Here is a 22,593-nt window from a genome sequence, read left to right on the forward strand (position 1 = left end):
AATTAATAGTAATCGCGCCCTGGCGCTTCGTTACCAGTCTGTAATAACGAAGGGGTGCGTTTTATGCGTATTCAGAAGTGTTTATGATGAACACAGAGAGAGGGGTTCCGGTTGCGAACGCCCTGCATCCCACCAGGGCTTAATCTCTCCATTTCGATATCCATAAAGCGTTCATTGAGCTCGGATTTGGTGGCTGTAATAGACGGTGCCGCCGGTAATTGATTTGTGTAATGGGATATATAGCCATAGCCGACTTTATTTATTCATTTAATGCCCCGAATCCGTATCGTGTTTATGATCCACAGATCGGGCTGTAAACCTTACCCTGTCTGGGACTCCAGCCACAATGTCGTTAAGGCGTCCGGTCACGAGCCTTCGAGAAAAGCCCTCCGTTGGATGTGCAACAGACGTAAATCGACTTTGGCGAGCCACTCGCTTCCATTTCCTTTTTGCAATGTACATATTTCTGTACACTATTGTGTTTCTAAATATCGATCTTTGGCTTGTGTTCCGTAATTCAACCAGCGCTTGTGGCGGTATCCTTTGAATAATCTTAAAGCGGTTCAAATCAGGAACAGATTTTTCCGTAATATTGATAAATTATATTAAATATATTTTGTCTGCAAAGTTACACCCCTTCGACCCCAAAACCAAGAAGTGGTGACCACGACGTGATTCAACACCGGAGTTGACATGCTGACGTGATACAAAACGCGAAAGTGTTAATCTATGAAAGACCTATGTTATCATTATTTGTCAGTTGCTACCTTTAAATTCACAACGGTAAAGCAGTCTTATCAATCTCCTCTAAACAAATACTCCTCAATACTAGATATCTGGTTTAAAATCTAAATTCGATATCATGTGTACTATCAATATCATGTTCAATGAGCTACGTTCGAGTTTAACAGAGGGGGTAGATATTTTATGAACATTAAAAATATGTATTTCGACGAGCTACGATCGATATCATGTATATTATCGATATCATTTTCGGCGAGCTACGTTCGATATCATCGGTATCATCTTCGGCGAGCTACGTTCGAATTCAACGGAGGGGGTAGCTAATCGTAATATTTTTAAAAACGGTGTTCAGTAAACTATTGCCTACTGTCATTCACCTGCAAATCGAAATGGAAAGTCTGTTTTCGTCATTTGAAGATTTGGATCAAACCTCCATTTTTATGGGGATTTCCGAGTCGATCGACGATCTTAAAACTACTCCCATTTTCGAGCAGGTCACTGAATCGATAAGTGATTTGCAAATTACTGCCATTTTCGTTGAGGATAACATTACCTCAAGCGGTTTTGGAGCTACCGTACCATTCGTTGAGGAGGAAGAATCCTTTATCACTTCTGTCGACGAGAAAAATCTCGCTGATTCTTTTTCTGTGATACCAAACTCCCGAGCGAGGTAAATATTGTTTTGCTATTTAATACAATTTAATATGTTTTCAATGTAAATAACATTTTATTTTGTTACAGAGATATCAAGTTTCCTTCGGTAATGCAAAGTCCAGATATTTTCGGAGAGAGAGAACTAAGTGAAGATGAAGCAGTAATAGTATATTATAGTGACGACGAAACTACTTTTTTTGAGCAAGACCTATTTGAGGATTCTGCAGAATGTAAATCAGACCGATCGTCAGGAATTATAGATAGTAGCTTGGTAGATGAAAATATGTTTGAGAATATTATGGATCAAGCTTTTATTGAAAGCCAAAATTACAATTCAATATATGACTAATATTAAATTATTTATTTTTTTACAAGTTTACTGACAAATCTATTACTTTAAGTAATTAAACATATTTTAAGCTCTACTTTTAAATTTTTTTATTTATTTTACCAGTAAAACTTCTAACATTTGTAGTTATTTAATATTGAAGCTAACATTTAAACAACTTTAATCATTTTAACTGTGAACATTTTTAATTTAATATATGTATACTAATATATTTAATAATAGTGGTTTCAAATTATAAGTTAAATAATAAAATAAAAAGCTACGTAAATTTAAAAACATTTTTTTTTTAATTGAAAACCATGGAGTGGTTGGCACAGACTGGTCAAAAAATTGTTTCCAAAATCCATCGAAGGATTAACAGATTTTACGACGAATTCCAGTAGTTTAACAATTTCAGATAAAATGATTAGGAATTACTAAATCTTTTACGGTAATATATTGAAAGAAGTATCTCTAATTGTATCATCAATTTTTTTTAAAATGGCTTCAGAAAATATAATATGTTAAGCATGACATGGAACGGAAAAAGTTTTTTTTTCATTCAAGAAAAGAAATGAGACTGCACCGAAAACTATTGAAAGCGTTTACGATTCTACCGGAAATTGAGAAGCAAACATCAAACTGCACTTCCGTGCAACGTAAAGAATTAGATAGATTTTTTCGGTGCAGCAGTAAGAGGGTTGACTACGTTTTATGAGAAACTTTTATACGGGGTGGTATTTCGTGTAGGCGCACTCCGGCAAATGACCAAAAATGTCGGGGGAATCCAGGACACGTAAAGTTCACGTAAATGTCGCGCTTAGCGCACGGCCGCCATATTTTATCGATAATAAAAGCCCACCAAGTTGGTCGACGGTAATCCGATTTAGTAGCAAAAGTTCACCGCCCTCTGGGATTATGAATAATGTTTGTGCAACAATTATAGTGTTGCGTTTTTGGGATTCAGATATAGAGAACTTTGCGTAAGAGATAATTAATTTCCGACAATCCTAAACTCAACGCACGGGAATGCGGAACACAACATCGAATCATTGAAAACGTGGTTCAAAGGTTTAAATCTGTTTTTTTTTGTTTGGTAGACAAGTCTAGAAGTGGGACACCAAAAATCATCAACAAAGAATTGATTCAGGAATTAAGATAAGACAAGATATTCATGGTCTAGCATTCAAAAAAAAAATTAAAAATATTGGGAAAGCGTGGAAACAAAGCGCGTGGGTTCAACACGCATTAAGCGACGAGAACAAGGCGACGCGTCTGCCTCATACTGCGAGAAAAAATAATGCTCTCGGATGGAAAACTGTTGCTCGCTCTCCATATTCTCCTGATATAGCACCATCAGATTACTGTTTATTTAAGGGCCCATACGCACTGTCGGCTAGCCGCCGGCGACTGTACTTTATATAGTTTTAAATGGGTGCATACGCACGCAGGCGCCGAGTCGCCGGAGCGTCAGGCGCGATCCTGTGCAGGGGTGATGCACAGGCGACTTGCCTGTCGCGGCAACCTATAAAAGCATGGGTTTAGATGAGTGCATTCGCACGAGGAGCGACTTTCGAGGCGACTTATACATCATTCACACAAAATGGCTTCGACACAGAAAAGCTCATCGTAGAAATTGAATCTCGAATCGTTTACAATAATTTTATATGAATATTGATAACGAAAAAAAAATATTGTGAAATAATATGTATAATTATATTATATTATTTCTTGCTTCTCGATTTAAATTAATTTTATTACCATAATACATATACATTTATAATTGCATTTGGGAAACAAAAAGCGTTTCATACGGGGAAATTCAATATTATATTGAAATTAAAATAATATTTTTTTCTCTTTAAAATTAATATTGCAATTTCTTCGCGAATGTACTACCTGACCTCGAGTCGCTCGGCTTAGCCGCCTAGTCTAGCTACCTGCGTTTTTGAGCCGGTGGTCCCTAGTCGCCGGCGGCTAGCCGACAGTGCGTATGGGCCCTAAGTCTCTACAAAATAATTTAGATGGTAAAAAATGTAATAGCGTTAGCGAAGTTAAAACATTTCTTTCTGAATATTTCATCTCACAGCTAGTCAGTTTTTACAAATGTGAGATTAAAAACTTAGCTGATCGATGGAAGAATGTTGTATCTATTGATGGAGATTATTTTGTTGAATAAAATTGTAAAATATAATTGTTACTGAAAAAATACTTTTCATTAAAGAAAAGTCCTTTTTAAGTAAATTACATGTAATATTAGGAGTATTTCTAATATTACATACATTTATTAATTTATCAAAATTTCTTGAAAATTTTTGAAAAAAGCAAAAATGAAAATTCACATTTCTTGAACATTTTTGCTTAAACCATATTTTAATAACATGAACATGAAAATTATTCTAAAAATATATTTTGTAACTATTTCTGTAGAGGTCGTTAGCCAGTCTAATTTATTATCGTGTTTTAAAATTACCTAACTTCAGAAAAAGTAGCTCATGACAAACTTTGTTGAATGTTTTTCAAATTCTGTATAGATTAAATCGACCTATATTTTAGAATCAAGTGATTTTGTCACTGCTTTTGAGAAGCACAAAAGGTTAGTTACCATGGAACGACGCGAACGAAACCCGCGTTCTTGGTCCACTAGCAACAGTATACATCGGTAATACAAAAAAAGCTCTTGGAAGTATACTTAAATATGTGTATGTTTGCAAGAGCATATAATAATTTGTTAAATAAACATATACTTTTATTATACATCCAATGTTTCCAAAGTCGGACATGTACATAATGCACATACAAAACAACTCTCTAAAAGGGAAAAGCAATGATCTGCACATAACGCGCGCGACAAGATTAATACCGAAAGGAAACCGTCTCAGCTATGCTACAAATTTTCAAAGTAAAGCACCCTTTTTAAATTTCGAACTGTCCTGAAAGCGAAAAAAAACACACGACACCCGCCGCGGAATGGGATAAAGCGGGAATCTAAAAGAGAGAAGAAAAAAACGAATTTATTCGACTGCATTCCGCCACTTTGCCCCGGGTTAGGGAACGATTTTGCGGCCCCTCCCCGAATTTATTTTTCCGGGGAAACCACACAAAGGACCGTCGCAATTTGGTTTGCTAAATCAGATTCTCCCTTAGAGCCCTTGTGATTCCATCACAAACTAATTCCCGGCGGTATGGCGCGAATAATAGATCCGTTGCAACACATTTGCGCCACGGGTCTTAATTCGAGGAGAACGTCGGTAACCCTCTTTTGACTGCGTTGTACTAATTCGTACGACAAAATTATTTAAATCAATTAATCTAAAATGTCTTGAAAATTTATTTTAATCTGTATATGACGTTTAGCTTCTGCCTTTGAAGTGAAGAGATCGCTAGCTCCTAAATAATCAAGGCATTCGTTCAAATGTCGATCTACTAAACCCTTTTCATCCCTTTCAAGTATTAAATTACAAACACAACTAGTTAATAATCCTCTGCGATAAACAGAAAATACCTCTTTATTAGACGAGCCTTTGTGGCATCAAACTATTAAACATGTTAGTTTGTAAATATAACACATCTACCTCAGAAACGTTAGATTGAACCGAAAAAAGCTTACGATAACAGCAAAGTCTCGTGCGCCATCGAAAGATTTTATTATGATCATTGCGACCAATGAACCTAATTAATTTTAAGACAGTGCATCACCACTTTTTTTAATTTGAAACCTACATATTCTATGATCATCAAAAGTATGTATTTCGACGAGCTACGTATATTATCGATATCATTTTCGGCGAGCTACGTTCGGTATCATCGGTATCATCTTCGGCGAGCTACGTTCGAATTCAACGGAGGTGGTAGCTAATCGTAATATTTTTAAAAACGGTGTTCAGTAAACCATTGCCTACTGTCATTCACCTGCAAATCGAAATGGAAAGTCTGTTTTCGTCATTTGAAGATTTGGATCAAACCTCTATTTTTATGGGGATTTCCGAGTCGATCGACGATCTTAAAACCACTCCTATTTTCGAGCAAGTCACTGAATCTACAGGTGATTTGCAAATTACTGCCACTTTCGTTGAGGATGATAATACCTCAAGCGATTTTGGAGCTACCGTACCATTCATTGAGGAGGAAGAATCCTTTATCACTTCTGTCGACGAGAAAAATCTCGCTGATTCTTTTTCTGTGATACCAAACTCCCGAGCGAGGTAAATATTGTTTTGCTATTTAACTCAATTTAATATGTTTTCAATGTAAATAACATTTTATTTTGTTACAGAGATATCAAGATTCCTTCGGTAATGCAAAGTCCAGATATTTTTGGGGGGAGTCAACTAAGTGAAGATGAAGCAGTAATAGTATATTACAGTGACGACGAAACAACTTTTTTTGAACAAGACCTATTTGAGGATTCTGCAGAATGTAAATCAGACCGATCGTCAGGAATTATAGATAGTAGCTTGGTAGATGAAAATATGTTTGAGAATATTATGGATCAAGCTTTTATTGAAAGCCAAAATTACAATTCAATATATGACTAATGTTAATTTATATTTTTTTTAATAAGTTTACTAACAAATCTATTACTTTAACTAACATTTGCAATTATTTAATAAAGAAGCTTACATTCAAACAACTTTTAACATTTTAACGATAAAAAAGTTACTACTCATAATATTTTTTTCAAATTTATCAAAAATCAGTAAAATTTTAAATCCGTATGTAATTCAATTTATCAAATAAATAAAATGATCTTATCCTTATGAAAAAAATGTTTTTCAGTATAATAGCTAACTTATTAATTATGCTGATCAATATGTGTAAAGTAAAAATTTTTCTCAAAAAAAATTTATTCGATTTATAATATTTTTTACCGTTAATTACTTTGCAAAAATTATTAATCGAATTTATGTGTAAAAATAGAAAATTATTTTAAATGTGTAGGGTTTTAGTTTGATAGTAAAATTGACTACAACAAAAATTTGTAATAAAAAAAAATACATTAAGATCACATTTTAGCATTAAAATTAAAATTAATTTTTGCGACTTTTACAAGACTTAAATTTGACAATAAAAAATATAAAAAATAGACTATATCAAACATACAATATATATGACATATACTTTTATATTAAATTTTATATTTAATCATAAAAATGAAAATATTTTTTTTTTTTTGAAGTAATGTAAATTATGTGAAGTATAAAAAAAATATTTACTTTTTCTATTTTAAAAAAATATATAATTACAATATAAAAGCCAAAATATTACTTTAAATTAATTTTAAATGTACAATATATTCACAAAAAAAAATATTTCAATAAAAATAAAATTTTGGAAAATAGCGAATTTATCGAAGATCAGGAAAAATTATAATTCGCGTGTAATTCAATATATCATATAAATAAAATGATCCTATATATAATATATGAAAAAAATCTTGTTTTACTGTGTAATAGCTAACTGATTTATTATGCTGATCAATATGCGTAAAATACTCAACGCGCCTATTATTTCGCGTTTGCGTTCACTTTTTTCTCGCGTTTGAGTCGATGCCCAAAAATATACTCGCGCGCGATATAATATCAGTTGTCTGTGCCATAAAAGCGTTCACTACACATGAACTTCAAAGGCAAGAAGAAAAATATTTTTCACAATGCATTTTCAACGTATTTTATTTAGACATTTAGACATTGTAATCCAGCGAACAAACGCTTAATCGCCACGCGTCAGACAAATGCGACGGAATGGAGCATCAAAACGTTTTTTTTTTATCTTTTTGAAAGACGTTTATTTGGATCTCTTTGTGTTCACGTATCCTCGGGCGTTTTGTAAAAAATAAAGAACGAATTTTTGCAATACTGCAGTTTACTCCCCGAGGGTTACAAGCAATATTTGTGGGTGAAACTATAATTTTATAAATTGTTTACATATTATTTTCGGCGCTCCAGGCACTCGCCCTACAAGTGCGGATCTGTGTGTCGTGAAAATGTGGGGGGGCACCGGATTTAAATTCAAAATAGAGTGCGTAATTGAATTTGAATAATTGGGCCAATTCACTTTCGGGGGGTTGGGTTTTGTGCCGTGGAGATTACACTTAAGGGTTGGGGGTTCAAAATTCAAACGAGTGCGACGTTTCCGCCGTCGATCGTTATCAATTTGAATTTTACCGTTCTCGTTAAAAATATTAAATGAAGTTGAGAAATTATATCTTGATTCAGAGTTAAGAGTTAAAAGGTTCTCTTTAAGATAAGTGTAACCCAAAGCAGTGTCCATGGAAACAACGATAATGGGTCAACGATCCCAAAGTATGTTTTAAAATATGGAACTTTATCGTAACATTTATTTGGGGAAATTTAAAGATTAGGAATAAAAACAATAATCGGCATATCAAAGAAAGCTAAAACTGGAGTGATAAAAACATTATCACTCCAGTCACATCCTTTTTTAGAAGAGATAAAAAATACCATCTCTGAAACTATTTGAATCCGACTGAATAAGTCAAACAACTCGCCATTAAAACCCGCCATTAACCTTAAAATAATATTAAAAAAACTTACCAGATTCATCAGCGCTCTTAGTCAGTTGTATCGCTACTTCTTTCACAGGAGACTCTTCATTCACAGATGTTTCTCCAGCAACCATCACGCCCGTCGATTGTGAGTCGCCTCTGGCCCGGACGTAGTTCCAATCTTCTTCCAATTTCGCTATCTTCTCTTTCAGCTCGGCCGACATTATTTGTTTCGCTGATTCGCACTCTTTTTCAATGTTGGTGTAATTCTCGAATAGTTCGTTGACTTCCGTCTCGTGATCGCGAACCGAAACCTAAGTTTTTTAACGAATTAATTTCTAAGATAGATCAGAATGACATAATTGAAACGCACCATTATGTTATCGATGATCCTCTTCTTCTCTTGCTCATCTGGTAAATCCTTGGTTATGTTAATCCTCGTTTTTGTCTCCATGACCCAAGATATGACTGCGTCCAGACGAGTGTTGTATTTTTTTAGTGCTCCCAATTTAGATTTAATATAGTCCATGTGACCGGTCAAGTTCGTTGCCGCCTATATAAAGATAAATTATCACATTTATACACATACAATTGTTTAGTATTTTTGCCACAAATATATGCTAAATTTCCTAAAAATAAAATGTACTTGTGTTAAAAACTAAATTAATAAATAATTTACAACCTCTTTAATATTAAAAACCATTACTTGTTAATTAATTGATTAAATTCACAGCTGCTTTCAGAGCAGGTAGCGAAACAAGGGACAGAGATTTTTTTAAATATTGGTGGAAAATATAAGTTTTATGACCGACTCTAGCAAACATTTTATTTTGCCCTCCTCGAACATTTTTCATTTAACAAAAAAAATAATAATGCATGGATCAATGACTAAAAAATGATAAAATTATTAATACATCGACAAGGATTCGTTCAACAAGAGTCAATGTTTCCGTATAAATCTTTTTCAAAATACGATAAAAAAATATCTGTTGAATATTGTATAATTCTTCAATAATATTTTTTTTAATTTATTATTTTTATTTCGATTATTTAGTTTTACATATTAAGATATAATTGTAGCAACATATTTGTATAATTAATTCAATCATAAAAAAATTTTAACCGTTTCAATGCCGAGCGAGATTTTTGTCGCTCGATGCGGTCACGCTGCTAGTGCCGCGCGAAACTTTTTGCTCTCGCATGCAACTATTATTTGCGCTAAGAAAAAATATTACAAGCCGTGTTAGGCTTATAGAGTAATTTTTCAAGAAGCATTAAAAATTATGATAATTTGAGTGATCTTCATAGCGAAAATCTAATTATATAGTAATATTTAATCATAAAGATGCAAATAAAAAATAATCATACCGATAAATTGTCGACTTTAAAATAAAAAAAAAATATTTATACATCTAAAATATATGTTGAATTTTACATACAAATCATGTCTTTGTACCAAAAAATAAATTTAATTATAAAGAAAATCATACCTTATCCATTTCGGCTTGTATATTTGCCACTTGCTCAGTCTTCGGAAGCTGCTTTGATTTACGCAAAACTTCCATGTCTTTCCGCTTCGTTGCGAGTTCTTCTTCGCGTGCCTATAAAAAAATCAATATATTACACCAAAATTAATTCAAGACGCCACATAAACCAACACGCTTTAAGAAAACTAAAATTCCACTATGCGTAACTGTGCTTCCGCCATGAATCAACAATTTACGATTGTGGCAAGAATCGAATTAAAGTAGGGACCCGTGAATTCTGTTGCGGTCCGACCCTTTCCTTGTGAGGGACATATTTCCCTCCCCTTTTGCCCACGGCATAATGCCACTTTTTCCGGATAAACGGAACCAACGCGTCACACTCCAAACCTTTTTGACTTACTGGCATAAATTAAGTTAACCGACGTTTGTATAGAACCAGAAATATAGCTTTTCTTTTCTTATTAGTGCAAAGAGGCTTGGAAAATTGCGAGATCCGAGGGAAACTACCTCATAAATCCACTAACCGATCTCATGTAAAAAATCTACAAATTTCATATACAGACGTTATGGCTCCTTTGTTTTTACGACCGTTTTCTAATAAAGAATACTCGTACGTACATACGGCTATAAAAACTGAAAATAAATCTAGATTTTGCAATAAAATGTTTAATAGATAATGACTCAATTATATTTTTTTCTGTATGAGCATTGGATTTAGTATCGTTTTATAATATAAATATTGAAGGCGAAGCTAAAATTGGAAGGCTAAGAAAGCTAGTAGCATTCGAGATATGCAGTTGAAAGATATGAGTTGATGAAATGGTAAATTACGAGGTGCTAATGAGTACCAAAACACTTCGAGAAATGTGGGAATACTAAGAGCAATTATAGCATTAAAGTATTTATAGAAAGATTGGAATTATAAATACAGCATATTTAATTTTTTATGTAAACATTCTTGCTAAATAAATTACTTTAAACACTTTTCACTACAAGAATATGTTACTAGATTTATATTTAAGTATATAGTATATTTACAGATCAAAGTTGTATCATATTAATTTGTTTTAGATTTTTATCTTTGGCAAAATCTTAAAAATATCGTTTTTAATTAAATTTGTATTATATTTTAGTACATACTGAATTTATTAAAAGCAGTTTCAAGTACCAATTTACATTGACAGATTTTTAAAGTATTGTAGAAAAATCGCTAAAAATATTTAATACTTTTCTTTAAATGTACAATTGCATAATATATAAAATCTGTTAATGTCATATATTTCTTTATATGGTCGATAGTTTAATATGTTAAAATTATACAGTTAATAACATGTTTAACCAACAAAAAAATTGTTATCCAATTAACGTCATTTAACTTTATAGTAAAGTACTAAATACTAAAAAATATAATAATGTACACCAGGTATATTAATAAATTTTATACACAACTGTAAAAACATTTTGGTTGCACGCGGAAACATCAACATTGCTACTTGGAAAAAGGACGAAAGATATATGGATAGTATTGTGCGTTGTTATTGGACCGGTTGAGTAAAAAAATCTAGAAAATACGCCCACATTTGGCGAAGAAGAAAATGCTCTTCCATCAAAACAGTGTATGGTTCAGTTTCAAAGAAGAAAATGCATGAATTACGCTTCGAATTGTTGCCGCATTTACAGTATTCACTAGATTTGGACCCCAGCATTTTTTTCCTGTTTCCAAATATGAAGAAATAGCTACCGGAAAAAGATTCCCGTCGAACAAGGAGGTCATCGGTAAAACAAAAGCCTATTTTGAGGGCCTTCCGGAAAGTTGGAAAAACGCTGGGCGAAGTGTATCAAGCTACAAGGAGACTATGTTGATAAATAAAAATGAATCAACCCTAAACAGTGTGTTTTTCTATTGTTTTTTAAGGACAGGAAAATCTGAAATGACGTTCCTGCTTGTATGTATTAATCACAGATTTATACAAGGTGGGGCATAAATATGATCAGTTTGGAATAAATTATTAAAAAAAACTATAAATCGTAACGATTTTTTTTTAATTCATATTCAAGTAAACATTTATGAAAATCATATCTTAAAAATAACATTAACCAGGTGTGCACCATCGCGTTGAAAACAACATTCAAATCTGGACCTCAAATTTGTGAAAACTCGCTGACACATTGCGCGTAGAATAGCAGCCATTTGTTTTCTAATATTCTCGGCTGTCGTTGCTAATTTCTTGTTGTAAACTTGACTCTTTAAGTATCCCCAGAGAAAAAAGTTAGGACTCCTGGAAGACCAAGGAATATCACCTCGACGCGAAATGAGTTTTCACAAGTTTTAGGTCTAGATTTGAACAATGTTTTCAACGCAATGGTTCACACCTGTATAATGTTATTTTAAAGATACGGTTTTCCTGAATGTTTACTTTTAATATGAATTTAAAAAATCGATAAGATTTATAGTTTTTTTTTTAAATAATTAATTCCACCCTGTACCATGCTGGTTATGAATGGTTGATTTTGCTTCAAATATACAGAATCATTTAATTACCAATGAAAAAATGTCGAAAAAGAGTAATCAAGGAGCTAATTACAGAAGTCTGCGGATAGTCGCCAATACCCGAGTCCACGCACCGCATCCGAATGAGAAGTAATGTTTAATGAAAAGTAATGATCAAACACATTCGCCTAAAAGGTACATTGTTCCAACAATGTTGATAAATTTAACGATTCAACTGGATGAATAATGTCCGCATTTCAAAACTTTGGACATATAACACAGCGCACTGGCGAAGAGAATAATAAACAAGCGGTCAAAACACAAAATAACTCAGATCGTAAATCATACTTTGCACAGCGATCATTATTACTATGGGCGAAACTTTTAAGATCTTCGATAAATTCTCACCAACGTCTCTTCGTTGAGATCGGTGTGCAAACAATCTGCACATCTAAACACTTTTCGCACTCATCCTATTAGATGCGCGAACACGCTTTCCTATTATTTACACGGAACACAGAGGGAGAAAGCGTCCGTCTGTGCCGTGGCGGTGCCCCGACACTGATCATCATATCTCAAAACCGATATATATCTATCTACGTATTTATATCCAGTGTTGGTCTATTCTCTGTCCGAATATATTTCTAGACTATCTCTCCCTACGCGCGCTCCGAATGACAGTGAATCTCAAAGCGTGGCGAGGCCGAAATAGACTCAATGGAAAATAGTTCTCGCCAACTCGGAGATTGTAGATAAAACGCGAACTTGACGAGTGATGGAGTTTAGTGAGCGTTCTTAACATAATTGTTTGCACTTCAAACTGCAGAGAAGCAAGAAAGCATATACTTACACAAAATTAGAAATTTAGCTCTAACCTTACTTTTTAAGATTTATACAAAACTACTATATATAATTTTTTTTAAATGCATGTCATTTAATCAAATATTATGAATCGTAATTAAATGGAATTATTAAAAAAACATTCACTGAATAGGCAACTTTAACCCCCCCCCCCCTCCGTGAAAAACTAAAATGACGTCTCTGATTCTAAACAAAAAATTATCAAGTTATCCCTCAAAATAAAAATTATCCCTCAAAATTTTTACCGGTGAAAATGTAATTCATCTGACAGATGCTAGTAAAATTATATAAATTCAACTTTTATATATGTAGTAATATATACATTTACACACATATTATAATTTATTTACATATGATGTATAAATGATACAGTAAATGTGTACTTTTCAGTGATAATATATTTAACTAGTGAAGTCCAAATACTAGTGAAATTATATGCTGCTCTAAAATGTCTATGAAACTCAATTTGACAGTTGCGTTCATTTCCTGTTCAAACCCAAACCTAACCTTATGAAAGTGCTAAATCTAATTATAATTTTAGCACTTTCATTAGGTCAAATCCAAAATATTTCTCTCAGGTAAGAATAAACTGAATAAAAAGTGCAGACATACGTTGCATCTTGCATATTGCTCCATAGTTTTGGGATATTTAGATATTTCACTATGTTTTAAAAATATGATAGCTATTCTTACTGATATTACTACGGACTTTTGATATAATAGTATTGGTAAAAGTTTATTTAAACCAAATTTTAGTCAATAGGAGGGCACAAAAACAATTATCACTTCTCAGAACGCTCTGCGGTTAAAATTTGGTCTAGATATGCTTCATTCAATACTCGCTTATTTTATTTTATTAATTTATTTAGCTTAATAGCTAATTTTTACACCAAACAAATTTTAACTAAACATATAATATAAAATAAAATAAAAAATAGTACTTAATATTATAATTTATTTCTTAATGTACGAAGGTATTTTTTATTCCATTTAGGAAACCCGTTACAGTTTTATTTTTGCGGATCGTCCTAGGAATATTATCATACAAATTCACACCTCCGCACATAATTCCCCTGGCCATACTCGTTTTCTTATACCTAACTACCCTTCAATTTTCTCTATCTAGTATTAAATCTATAAACCCCTTTATTTCTTATTAAATATAATACTTATTAAAATACTCTGCTAAATATATAAATAAATACTAAAACATTCAACTTCAATATTTCTTGATATTTAACCATTCCAATCTATCAATCATACTTCTACAACTAGTAAATCTATTTTTATTTAATAGTAGGTACTCTCATTGCCCTATTTTGTAATTTTTGCAACATTTGTTTATAAAAGACTTAATATGAACGCTAGATAACCAAGCGTTTCTACTGTGACGGCGATGCCATGATTTTATTACTTTTGACATGGATTCTAAACAGGGACTCTCTTGAATTTGATCAGAAAAATGCATGTAATTTAATGAAATATTATGAATCTTAATGAAACGGAAATATTAAGAAAAATTACCACTGACTTGCCCTGCTGGAAAAAGCTGAAATGACATCCCTGATTCTAAACCAGAATTTCTGGGGTTATTCCTCAAAGAAAATGTAAGAAAACAGTCTCGAATCCATCCCGAAAATATTTTTTTAAATATGTCTTTTCAGTGAAATCATGATCATGATTTTCGAAGGAGTGATTTCACTGAAAAGACATATTTTTTTAAATATGTCTTTTCAGTGAAATCATGATCATGATTTTCGAAGGAGTTTCGGAATCCAAAACTGGAATTCCTCGAAATTATTTTGTTTGTCAACAGTACTCTTGAGTTTGAAAAACTTTTCAGCAGCATACAACTTTCTGCAAGAACTCAGCGAAGGCGCTGTGATACAAAAATGGATAATAAACAAATATCTTCATATAAATATAACTTAAAAACCTTTTTGGAACTTTTATGATTAAAAGAGTATATTTGGTTAATTAGGAATTTCAGATTATTGATCCCAATTCAATAATACTAATAAATAATTGTCTTAGAGGAAATGAATAACAGATTTGCAAAATGAAATTCGTTCCTCATAACAAAGCCGAGCATCTTAGAAGATTTATCACAGACGTCATTTACATGTAAAGCGAACCTCAACTTGCTCTCAAAAATGATTACGATATGTAAGTTTCTCTAACCAAAATGTTCCCACCGAGATTATATGAATAATATGATGACGATCGGAATCGAGAAAATGACACAATAAGGCACTCTCCGACCCTAAAGGGCAGACGTTTGACGGAAGCCCATCTCTATAGAGAATCTAAATCACTTTGTAGAGAGTAGTCTGCAACAAATCGAATGCATTTAAATAATTTTAATTCATCTGCATACAGAAGAAAATTGAAATTGTTGTATTTATGTCGTTAATTAATAATATTATGAGCAGAGGCTCCATGTCGGAAGCTTGAGAAACCCACGAAGGAGTGAAATACTCTTTCTACAATTGATACCATAGGTTACAAACTGTCTACAATCTCTCAAATAAGTTGAGAATAACCAAGCTAAATCATGTGAGCAATCGTGGTCCTACAATTTTTTTAATAATAATCCATGACAAGCTTTGTCGAAAGCTTTTTCATTCCCGCATCAAGGGAGTTAGACACTATTTTGATGAACAACAGGTTAGTGATTGTGATACGGATGGGTGGAAAACCATGCTGTTGGTCCAATAAATCTAACTGAAGACGAAACTTTGAATAATTTAGCAGGAGCGGACAACACTGCAACTGGTCTATAATTATTGATACTCAAGTTTGGTGACTTTAGTGCATTTCTAAAGCTCAAGAAATGATAACGTCTTGAGAATCAGATCAAAAATGCGCTTTAGAAGAGCTTAGGTACAGATTTTTTAACCCTTTAAAATGTAACTGAGAATCGAATAAAGCCCACTATTTTCTTGAAAAGATAAAGTAAGATCTGAACGCTCATTTTGTTTGATAGCCAATACTGAAAAGCAAGAACGAAGCGACTAAACGGAAAGCGAAAAAAATATCTCGAAAACAGAACGAAAATATTACGCGAAACCCTGAGCAATATATTTTTATGAACCGTCCAAATAAATATGAACAATTTTTTTTAAAAATATTTTTTAACAACTATATCTCAGAAGCAGAAAGTAACAGGATAAAACATCTTATATATTTGAGTAATAAACCTAAGCATCTACATAGCATACAGAATTTAAACGTTAAAGATACTACTAAACGCTACTACGATAATTCAATCGTTAGTTCAAGATATCAAAATAATAAAAAAACAAATATTCTTACAACAGTAATGTTCTTCTCCTAAATAATCAGAAAATTTATATATTATATTTCCAATGACAATACTAGCGACTTTGAACCAATAATTATAAAAAAGATAAACAATAGTCCGAATGAAATAAATATATTTATTTTATCTGAATTGACCGCCGTTTGCCATGTGAAATTAGCCAAAGGCTAGCAGACAAAAAAAAAGGGTTTATAATCCAATCTTACCTTTACAAGACTGAGTCTTATCACAAGAGCAGAATCGTTGGAAGGATTTGCTGTAGAACCATTTAGCAGCATATCGATTTGCTGCAAACAGTTATAGGTACTATGCAGCCAATTGTGAGCACCTTCTTTCATCAAATTAGCAGTATCCTGACCAGTAATCCTAAACAACAACCAAAAATTGAGCAAAATCTTAGAATTACATACAAATAATTCAGGAAAAGCAATCACCTTTCTCTCAGCTTATTCATCTTACTGGTCAAACTTGTCCAACGCTCTTTGGACAATTCAACTTGTTCGCTAATATCCGACGATAACGTCGGAGAACATTTAATGATGACATCTTCACCTGTTGAATTGATGATGTTAACCAATCTCTGTTTTCCAGCAACCTATAAAAATATATTTATAGAACAATTACCTAAAGATCATGCATTTGAATCGACACCACTTTACAACGTATGCGGAACTTTAAAATACCTGCTTCTCCAAATCTTTCTGCTTCTGCTTCATATCCTTCAATGGCAAACCTTCCTTTCCAATATCCAACACCATTTTATCGGCTTGATCTAACCAAGTTTCTAATTGGTTCAAATTTGTATACAAACCAACCCAAATGTTCTGACATTTCAACCATCTGTAAATGAAATTATTAAATTATCATAATCCAACAATTAAGGTGCACTAAAATAGATAGCGCCTAACCGATCGTATCGATCTTTGTGCGTTTTATTGACTGCGTTCCATTCGTCTTTTAATTTGTCGTTGACTCGCTTTATTTGATCGGCTTGATCTTTCTTGCATTTTTTTGCTACGCCAGAATACTCGCGATCTATCTCTTCAATAGTCGGACGACACGCCAGTATCGCTTCTTTTACTTTCTAAAAATGCACTATGATTAGTTCCACTTCTATCAAATCTCAATACAAAACTATAACTAAAACGAACCAATAAGCAATCTTCCTGTTGTGGAAATTCATCGAAATCTAAACCGCTCAAAGGATGCATATTTAATTGTCTAGAAATCGAAGACACAGCTTCACGTCCTTTATTTACTTTTGTAACAAATTCAGTGCCTTTTTGAGCATTTGATTCCTAAAAAAATTAAATATAAATAATAAATCAATCTCGGTTTAATCCAATATCAAATGAACTGTTACCAGTTTAGCATGCTTCTCTTTATCTTTATCTTTAGACGGAACTGTGATGATGTTATACTGCTCCACAACATTTGCCCATTCAGTGTTGACGTCGTTCAAGTTCTTCTCGTTGAAACCGATACGTTGATGCTTAAACTCTTTAGCGATATCGTTCAAATTCAAAACTTGCTGCTGCTTCGATTTGAACTCTTCTCTCAACTCAAGCGACTGATTATCGTAATTGTTAGCAGACTTTAACTCCGGTTTGATGTTCTCGATCCACTTCTGAACGTCGGTCAAAGAATTGGTGAAGTCTTTCAAATCATCGTCAGCTTTTCTGGCTATGTTTCGCTTTGCGTCAATTTCGGTCATGACTGCAGACCAATTGTTACGAAGCTTATCTTGGTAGTTTGTCTTCAAAAAGTCTGCCAATGCTGGATTAGTCTTGTGCTTTGTATAAACAAGGCTATCACCATGCGATATTAATTCAGCGGCGTCCGGAGCAAGACCACCTAATTCGCTCTTCAAGATCTGAAATTTATTTATTTATTGTAAATTGTAAAATACAATGTGATCAATATAATAAACAACTAGTAAGTACCTAATGGAATACCAGACTGAAATAAAAATAAATCAGGACAGATATTTCATTAATTATAAACTATTATTACAGCTTAAAATCAATAGATGTAACTACCAATGACCTAGCTTGATCTTATTTAAATTATTTATTACGAAAATAGGAAAACCTAACCTATTACAGATGTGGTTTTTCTAACAGAAAAAAAACAAGTTAAATCTATTGAAATTTACCGAAAAATCACTGGTGATGCATGTCTGTCACTCCAATAAGTGTCCGAATGGACTAGAAATTAGTGACAGGTTATTGCGCAAGCAAAAATTGCGCACACGAAAATTCCACGCAGCGAAAATTCTGATCAGATGATTTTTTGATTATCAAATATATTTTACTTTTGAGTCCAACTGTTTTATATTTTTCTCTATATTTTAAGTAAATATTTGCGTACCAATGCCAATGTAAATTACTGATATAATTATAAAATATTTTTAAAACACGATATTTTTATATTAAAATCATATTGATATCTTTGATTCATAGAAACATTATTTTTTTGTTATTGACGTTTTCTTAAATATAAATATATGTGTATATTGATCATCTATGATCGGAATTATCACTGTTTGAAATTTTCGTTTGCACTATAATCACCGAACTGTTAATTCTATCATATAACAGACTAATTCAAATCAAATATAGCAGTTAAAGCCGTCGTGAAGGAAAATCACTAAGTAACAATAAACAAATTAGCCTCACTTTTTGGTAATTAATTATGGATCAGATCTATGATATTCTGCAGAATTAAAAAAACGGTGTATTGCAAAAAATCAAGAGTGTGAGCACAGAATGGCACTATACCTTTTCATTTATATCGAAGAAATTTGCACATAACAATTTGAAAGAAAGATTATGCTGACACTCTTTTTGAATGAACGAGGGATAATTTTGGGGCACTACATGCACAAGAGGAACACTGTTACTTTTTATCAAGAAGCATTTTCGACCTGCAATTGAATCAGAATGACGTGTAATTCTGAGTCAAGATATTTTTGTTGCAAAGTCAAGACTTGAGCAAGGGCCGTACTCACTAGATCTCACCCCCAGATTTTTATATATTTGAAGGTTCAAGTCTGATGAAGAAATACAACAAGCAGTACACGAATTGTTGAGAAATAAGACAAAATATTTTTTCTAAATATCTATGCATTTTTATTAGATCTATAAACTTATTATTCAATAAATTAAGGCTTTCATTTAAAAAGAAGTGCATCAAAGAGAGACATTGTTACTGATTTAGTTTAATATCGCTCAAGTCTAATGTATGAATCCTTCAAGATAAAAACACGTCAGACACTGCTCTGTTTCTCAAAGTATGAAGGTCAAGACAAATGACGATGGCTGAATCTTGTTCGGGTGAAAATGTAAGTAGAAATTTTGCATATCATACCTCTAATCTTTTCCCAGGATCTCGTTCATTATCGACTCCTCCAACAGTGATCAGCATAAGCTCCATCCGGCGCATCATTTTTAAGGCTTTTGTCTCAAAATTGAGTAGCTCTTCATCACATTCGGCGCTAAACATTCTCTTCAATTCGGAAGGTTTAGTAAATAATGGAGACGATTGTATTTGTTTCAATTCATCGGGAGTATTTGGAGATTCCAACGATGAATTCGACGATGTGGTCTTTTCGATCGACGTCATTAAAACTCCTCTTCCTTGTATTCTTTCTTTGCTGATTGGAATGTGGGATTTTGTTGCCAGTAGAGGCGACTTATGTACCGTTGGTTTGGTAGTTGTTTTCTTCTCGATTGATTTCAGCTTCGAATCCAACATCGGAGACGGTAATTTGGATGCTTTGTGCTGATCTTGCTGTTCCGGCTTTGGCTTCGGCTTCGGAGACAAAGCTACGATAGTCGCTTGATCGTTTCCTGGTTTGATGGATACGTTACAAACGTCGGGTTGATCGCGTTTTAACGGCGTAGACGTAGATAAAGGAATTTTGGTTCCGATATCACCAGCTGTTTTAATTCCTTCCTATATTCAATTAATACAAAATATGGTTAATCAAAAAAAATATTACGATTACAGTACGGATCTTGGACGCTATATTCTAGTTATTATTAGCATACAAAATTCGGACTCTAATTATAATTAAATAAATACATTCTAGCCCATTGAAGGTTAATGTAAATTACAGCAAATAGCAATTATGTTACGAATCTATATTTTTTAAGATTAATTTAACGACTACGTACTAAAGTAGCTGACAATATGCAATGCAATATTATGAATTAATTCCATGTTACAATACCATCTACTGTTAATTTATTAATTACGTTAAACAAATATCGCATGTAAAATTGAAAAAATTTAGCTTGATATATATACCTTAGTTACTGGCGATACTTTATTTTGAGCCATATCTGGTTTTACGTTAATACAGTCTATATCGGAGCTAAGAACTTGGATTTCGTCGTCGTCGGAAAACTCAAATAGATCGTCCGCTTCTTTATCTGAATCGTAAAAACTTTCATTTTCGTACTCGTACCCTTCGGAACTTCCGATACCTGAAGATTTGCGACTGATTCTGGCAGCTGTGCTACCGCCGATACTGATACCGGTGGGTTTTTTCACATGTTCGATCGATATACTCGGTGCTTGCTTAGCATTTTGAGTATCGTCCAATATCAAGTATTCGGCCACGGCGCCTTCATCTTTTAAAGCCATACTGCAACTCTTCAGCTCCAAATCTAACAGTTTATCATTTAATCCTTGGAACAATGGGTTATCAATGAAAGTTCCTTCTATAGCCGGAGTGCTAGGAGGAGTATCTGTTACCGATATATCTTCAGGTGAATATCTAGGTAATGAATCTTCTTGCACAGTAACTGTTTTAATACACGATAGATTATCAATCGGCTGATGTTTAGATAATTTGAACTCAGTTTCACTATCATCTATGGAATTGATTCTCCTCTTCAGTATTCCTACGATCGGTTTTATGGGCTCTTCCATTTTTTTGACTTCCAACACAAACTTTTTAGGAGCCACATCTTCCGTATCTTCCAATTTGGATATTTGAGTCGTAGCCCATTTAGAAAGACCTTCTTTACTATCACTGAACGATACCTTTTTCTCGTCCATGTCGGAATCTGTTTCAGTATCAGTGACTATCTCAACAGTTTCGACACTATTCGGAAAATATTGAGCGTCTTCAATATCCACAGAAGAAGACGGATAAACTTCCATGTGCTCAATAGTCGACTTCACTATTTCGCCCTCTTTTACTTCAACGACATGGCATTTATTATCCGTTGTGATATCAATTTTATCGACACTTTCAAAGACTAATGTATTCCCTGATATTTGAGAAAACAACTCGCTATCGTCGGACAAATTAAATGTCTCAACAATCTCGTGATCTTTTTGATTAGGCGATTTTATTTCTTCACGGTTCAAATGATCCTTTTTAATCGGCAAGGGGCTATTAAGCGCCACTGGAATTTTGGTTTTCGGTTTGCTCTTATTGTCGCTAGCGGTTTGGACTAAATCTGGTACGGCTGTTGTTTCTAAGCGTCTTTTGATTGTATCGCTAACGTTAACGATTTCGTATTTCGATTTGGGCGAAACTAGTTTGCTCGAAAGCGCATCCTGGAAATACAAGTTTCAATTTTACCGCTGATGCTTCTATCGTGAACATGTTAGTAAATTAAATCATTGACTTTAGTAATGAAAACCAAACAACACGATTATATGATAAGACGAAAACACAACCCAGAATGAAAGTGTGTATTTAGAATTTTGTGATGTATTTCAAAGACCAAGTTATGAAAAGTGTGTATCATACAAAAATAAGCGATGATTTGCAGTCGAAATAGTTTTTGATTAAAGCTGTGCTTACCTACACCCATTTTTTATTATAATATATTAACATTTTAATAAAAATATCTGACAATATACGAATATATGTAACATGGAAAAAATACACCAAGCTTCAATGGGATACAATATACAATTATTCAATCAACTTATGCATAATTACACAAGACAAAAATAACACTAAAAACATAACAAAACGTAACACTTGGTACACAAAAGAACAGAATATACAAGTGACAAAAAATAAACTGAATGTTTTTAAATGCCAATGTCTCACAAACTGTTAAAGCTATAAAATAATTAATATTTCTTTGTTATAAACGATTTTATCATTTTTACAGCTGTGTGACAATATTTTGCTTTGATCGTTTCACCATAAAGATGATTTACCCATAA

General features: G+C 33.0%; 1 protein-coding gene across 9 annotated transcripts in view; it reads right to left on the bottom strand.

Moving 5' to 3' along the window:
- The window catches only part of Dys (Dystrophin), a 623,806-nt gene that overhangs the window by 556,298 nt on the left and 44,915 nt on the right, over positions 1–22,593 (bottom strand). For 6 of the 9 annotated variants that reach the window (XM_088183008.1, XM_088183004.1, XM_088183007.1 and 3 more), the window contains 11 exons: positions 20,707–21,969; positions 19,765–20,352; positions 17,759–18,268; positions 17,547–17,693; positions 17,304–17,479; positions 17,079–17,235; positions 16,830–16,990; positions 16,602–16,761; positions 9,725–9,835; positions 8,608–8,787; positions 8,284–8,548 (listed from right to left, as the gene is read on the bottom strand). In XM_088183008.1, coding sequence (XP_088039134.1) covers positions 8,284–8,548; positions 8,608–8,787; positions 9,725–9,835; positions 16,602–16,761; positions 16,830–16,990; positions 17,079–17,235; positions 17,304–17,479; positions 17,547–17,693; positions 17,759–18,268; positions 19,765–20,352; positions 20,707–21,969 — 3,718 coding nt within the window. The remainder of the gene's footprint in view (positions 1–8,283; positions 8,549–8,607; positions 8,788–9,724; positions 9,836–16,601; positions 16,762–16,829; positions 16,991–17,078; positions 17,236–17,303; positions 17,480–17,546; positions 17,694–17,758; positions 18,269–19,764; positions 20,353–20,706; positions 21,970–22,593) is intronic. The other 3 variants (XM_088183010.1, XM_088183009.1, XM_088183011.1) reach the window with 1 other exon arrangement.

The sequence above is a fragment of the Plectrocnemia conspersa genome, unplaced genomic scaffold, assembly GCF_051122295.1.
Source record: "Plectrocnemia conspersa isolate PC_06_02 unplaced genomic scaffold, ASM5112229v1 ptg000003l, whole genome shotgun sequence".
Classification (NCBI taxonomy): Eukaryota; Metazoa; Arthropoda; class Insecta; order Trichoptera; family Polycentropodidae; genus Plectrocnemia; species Plectrocnemia conspersa.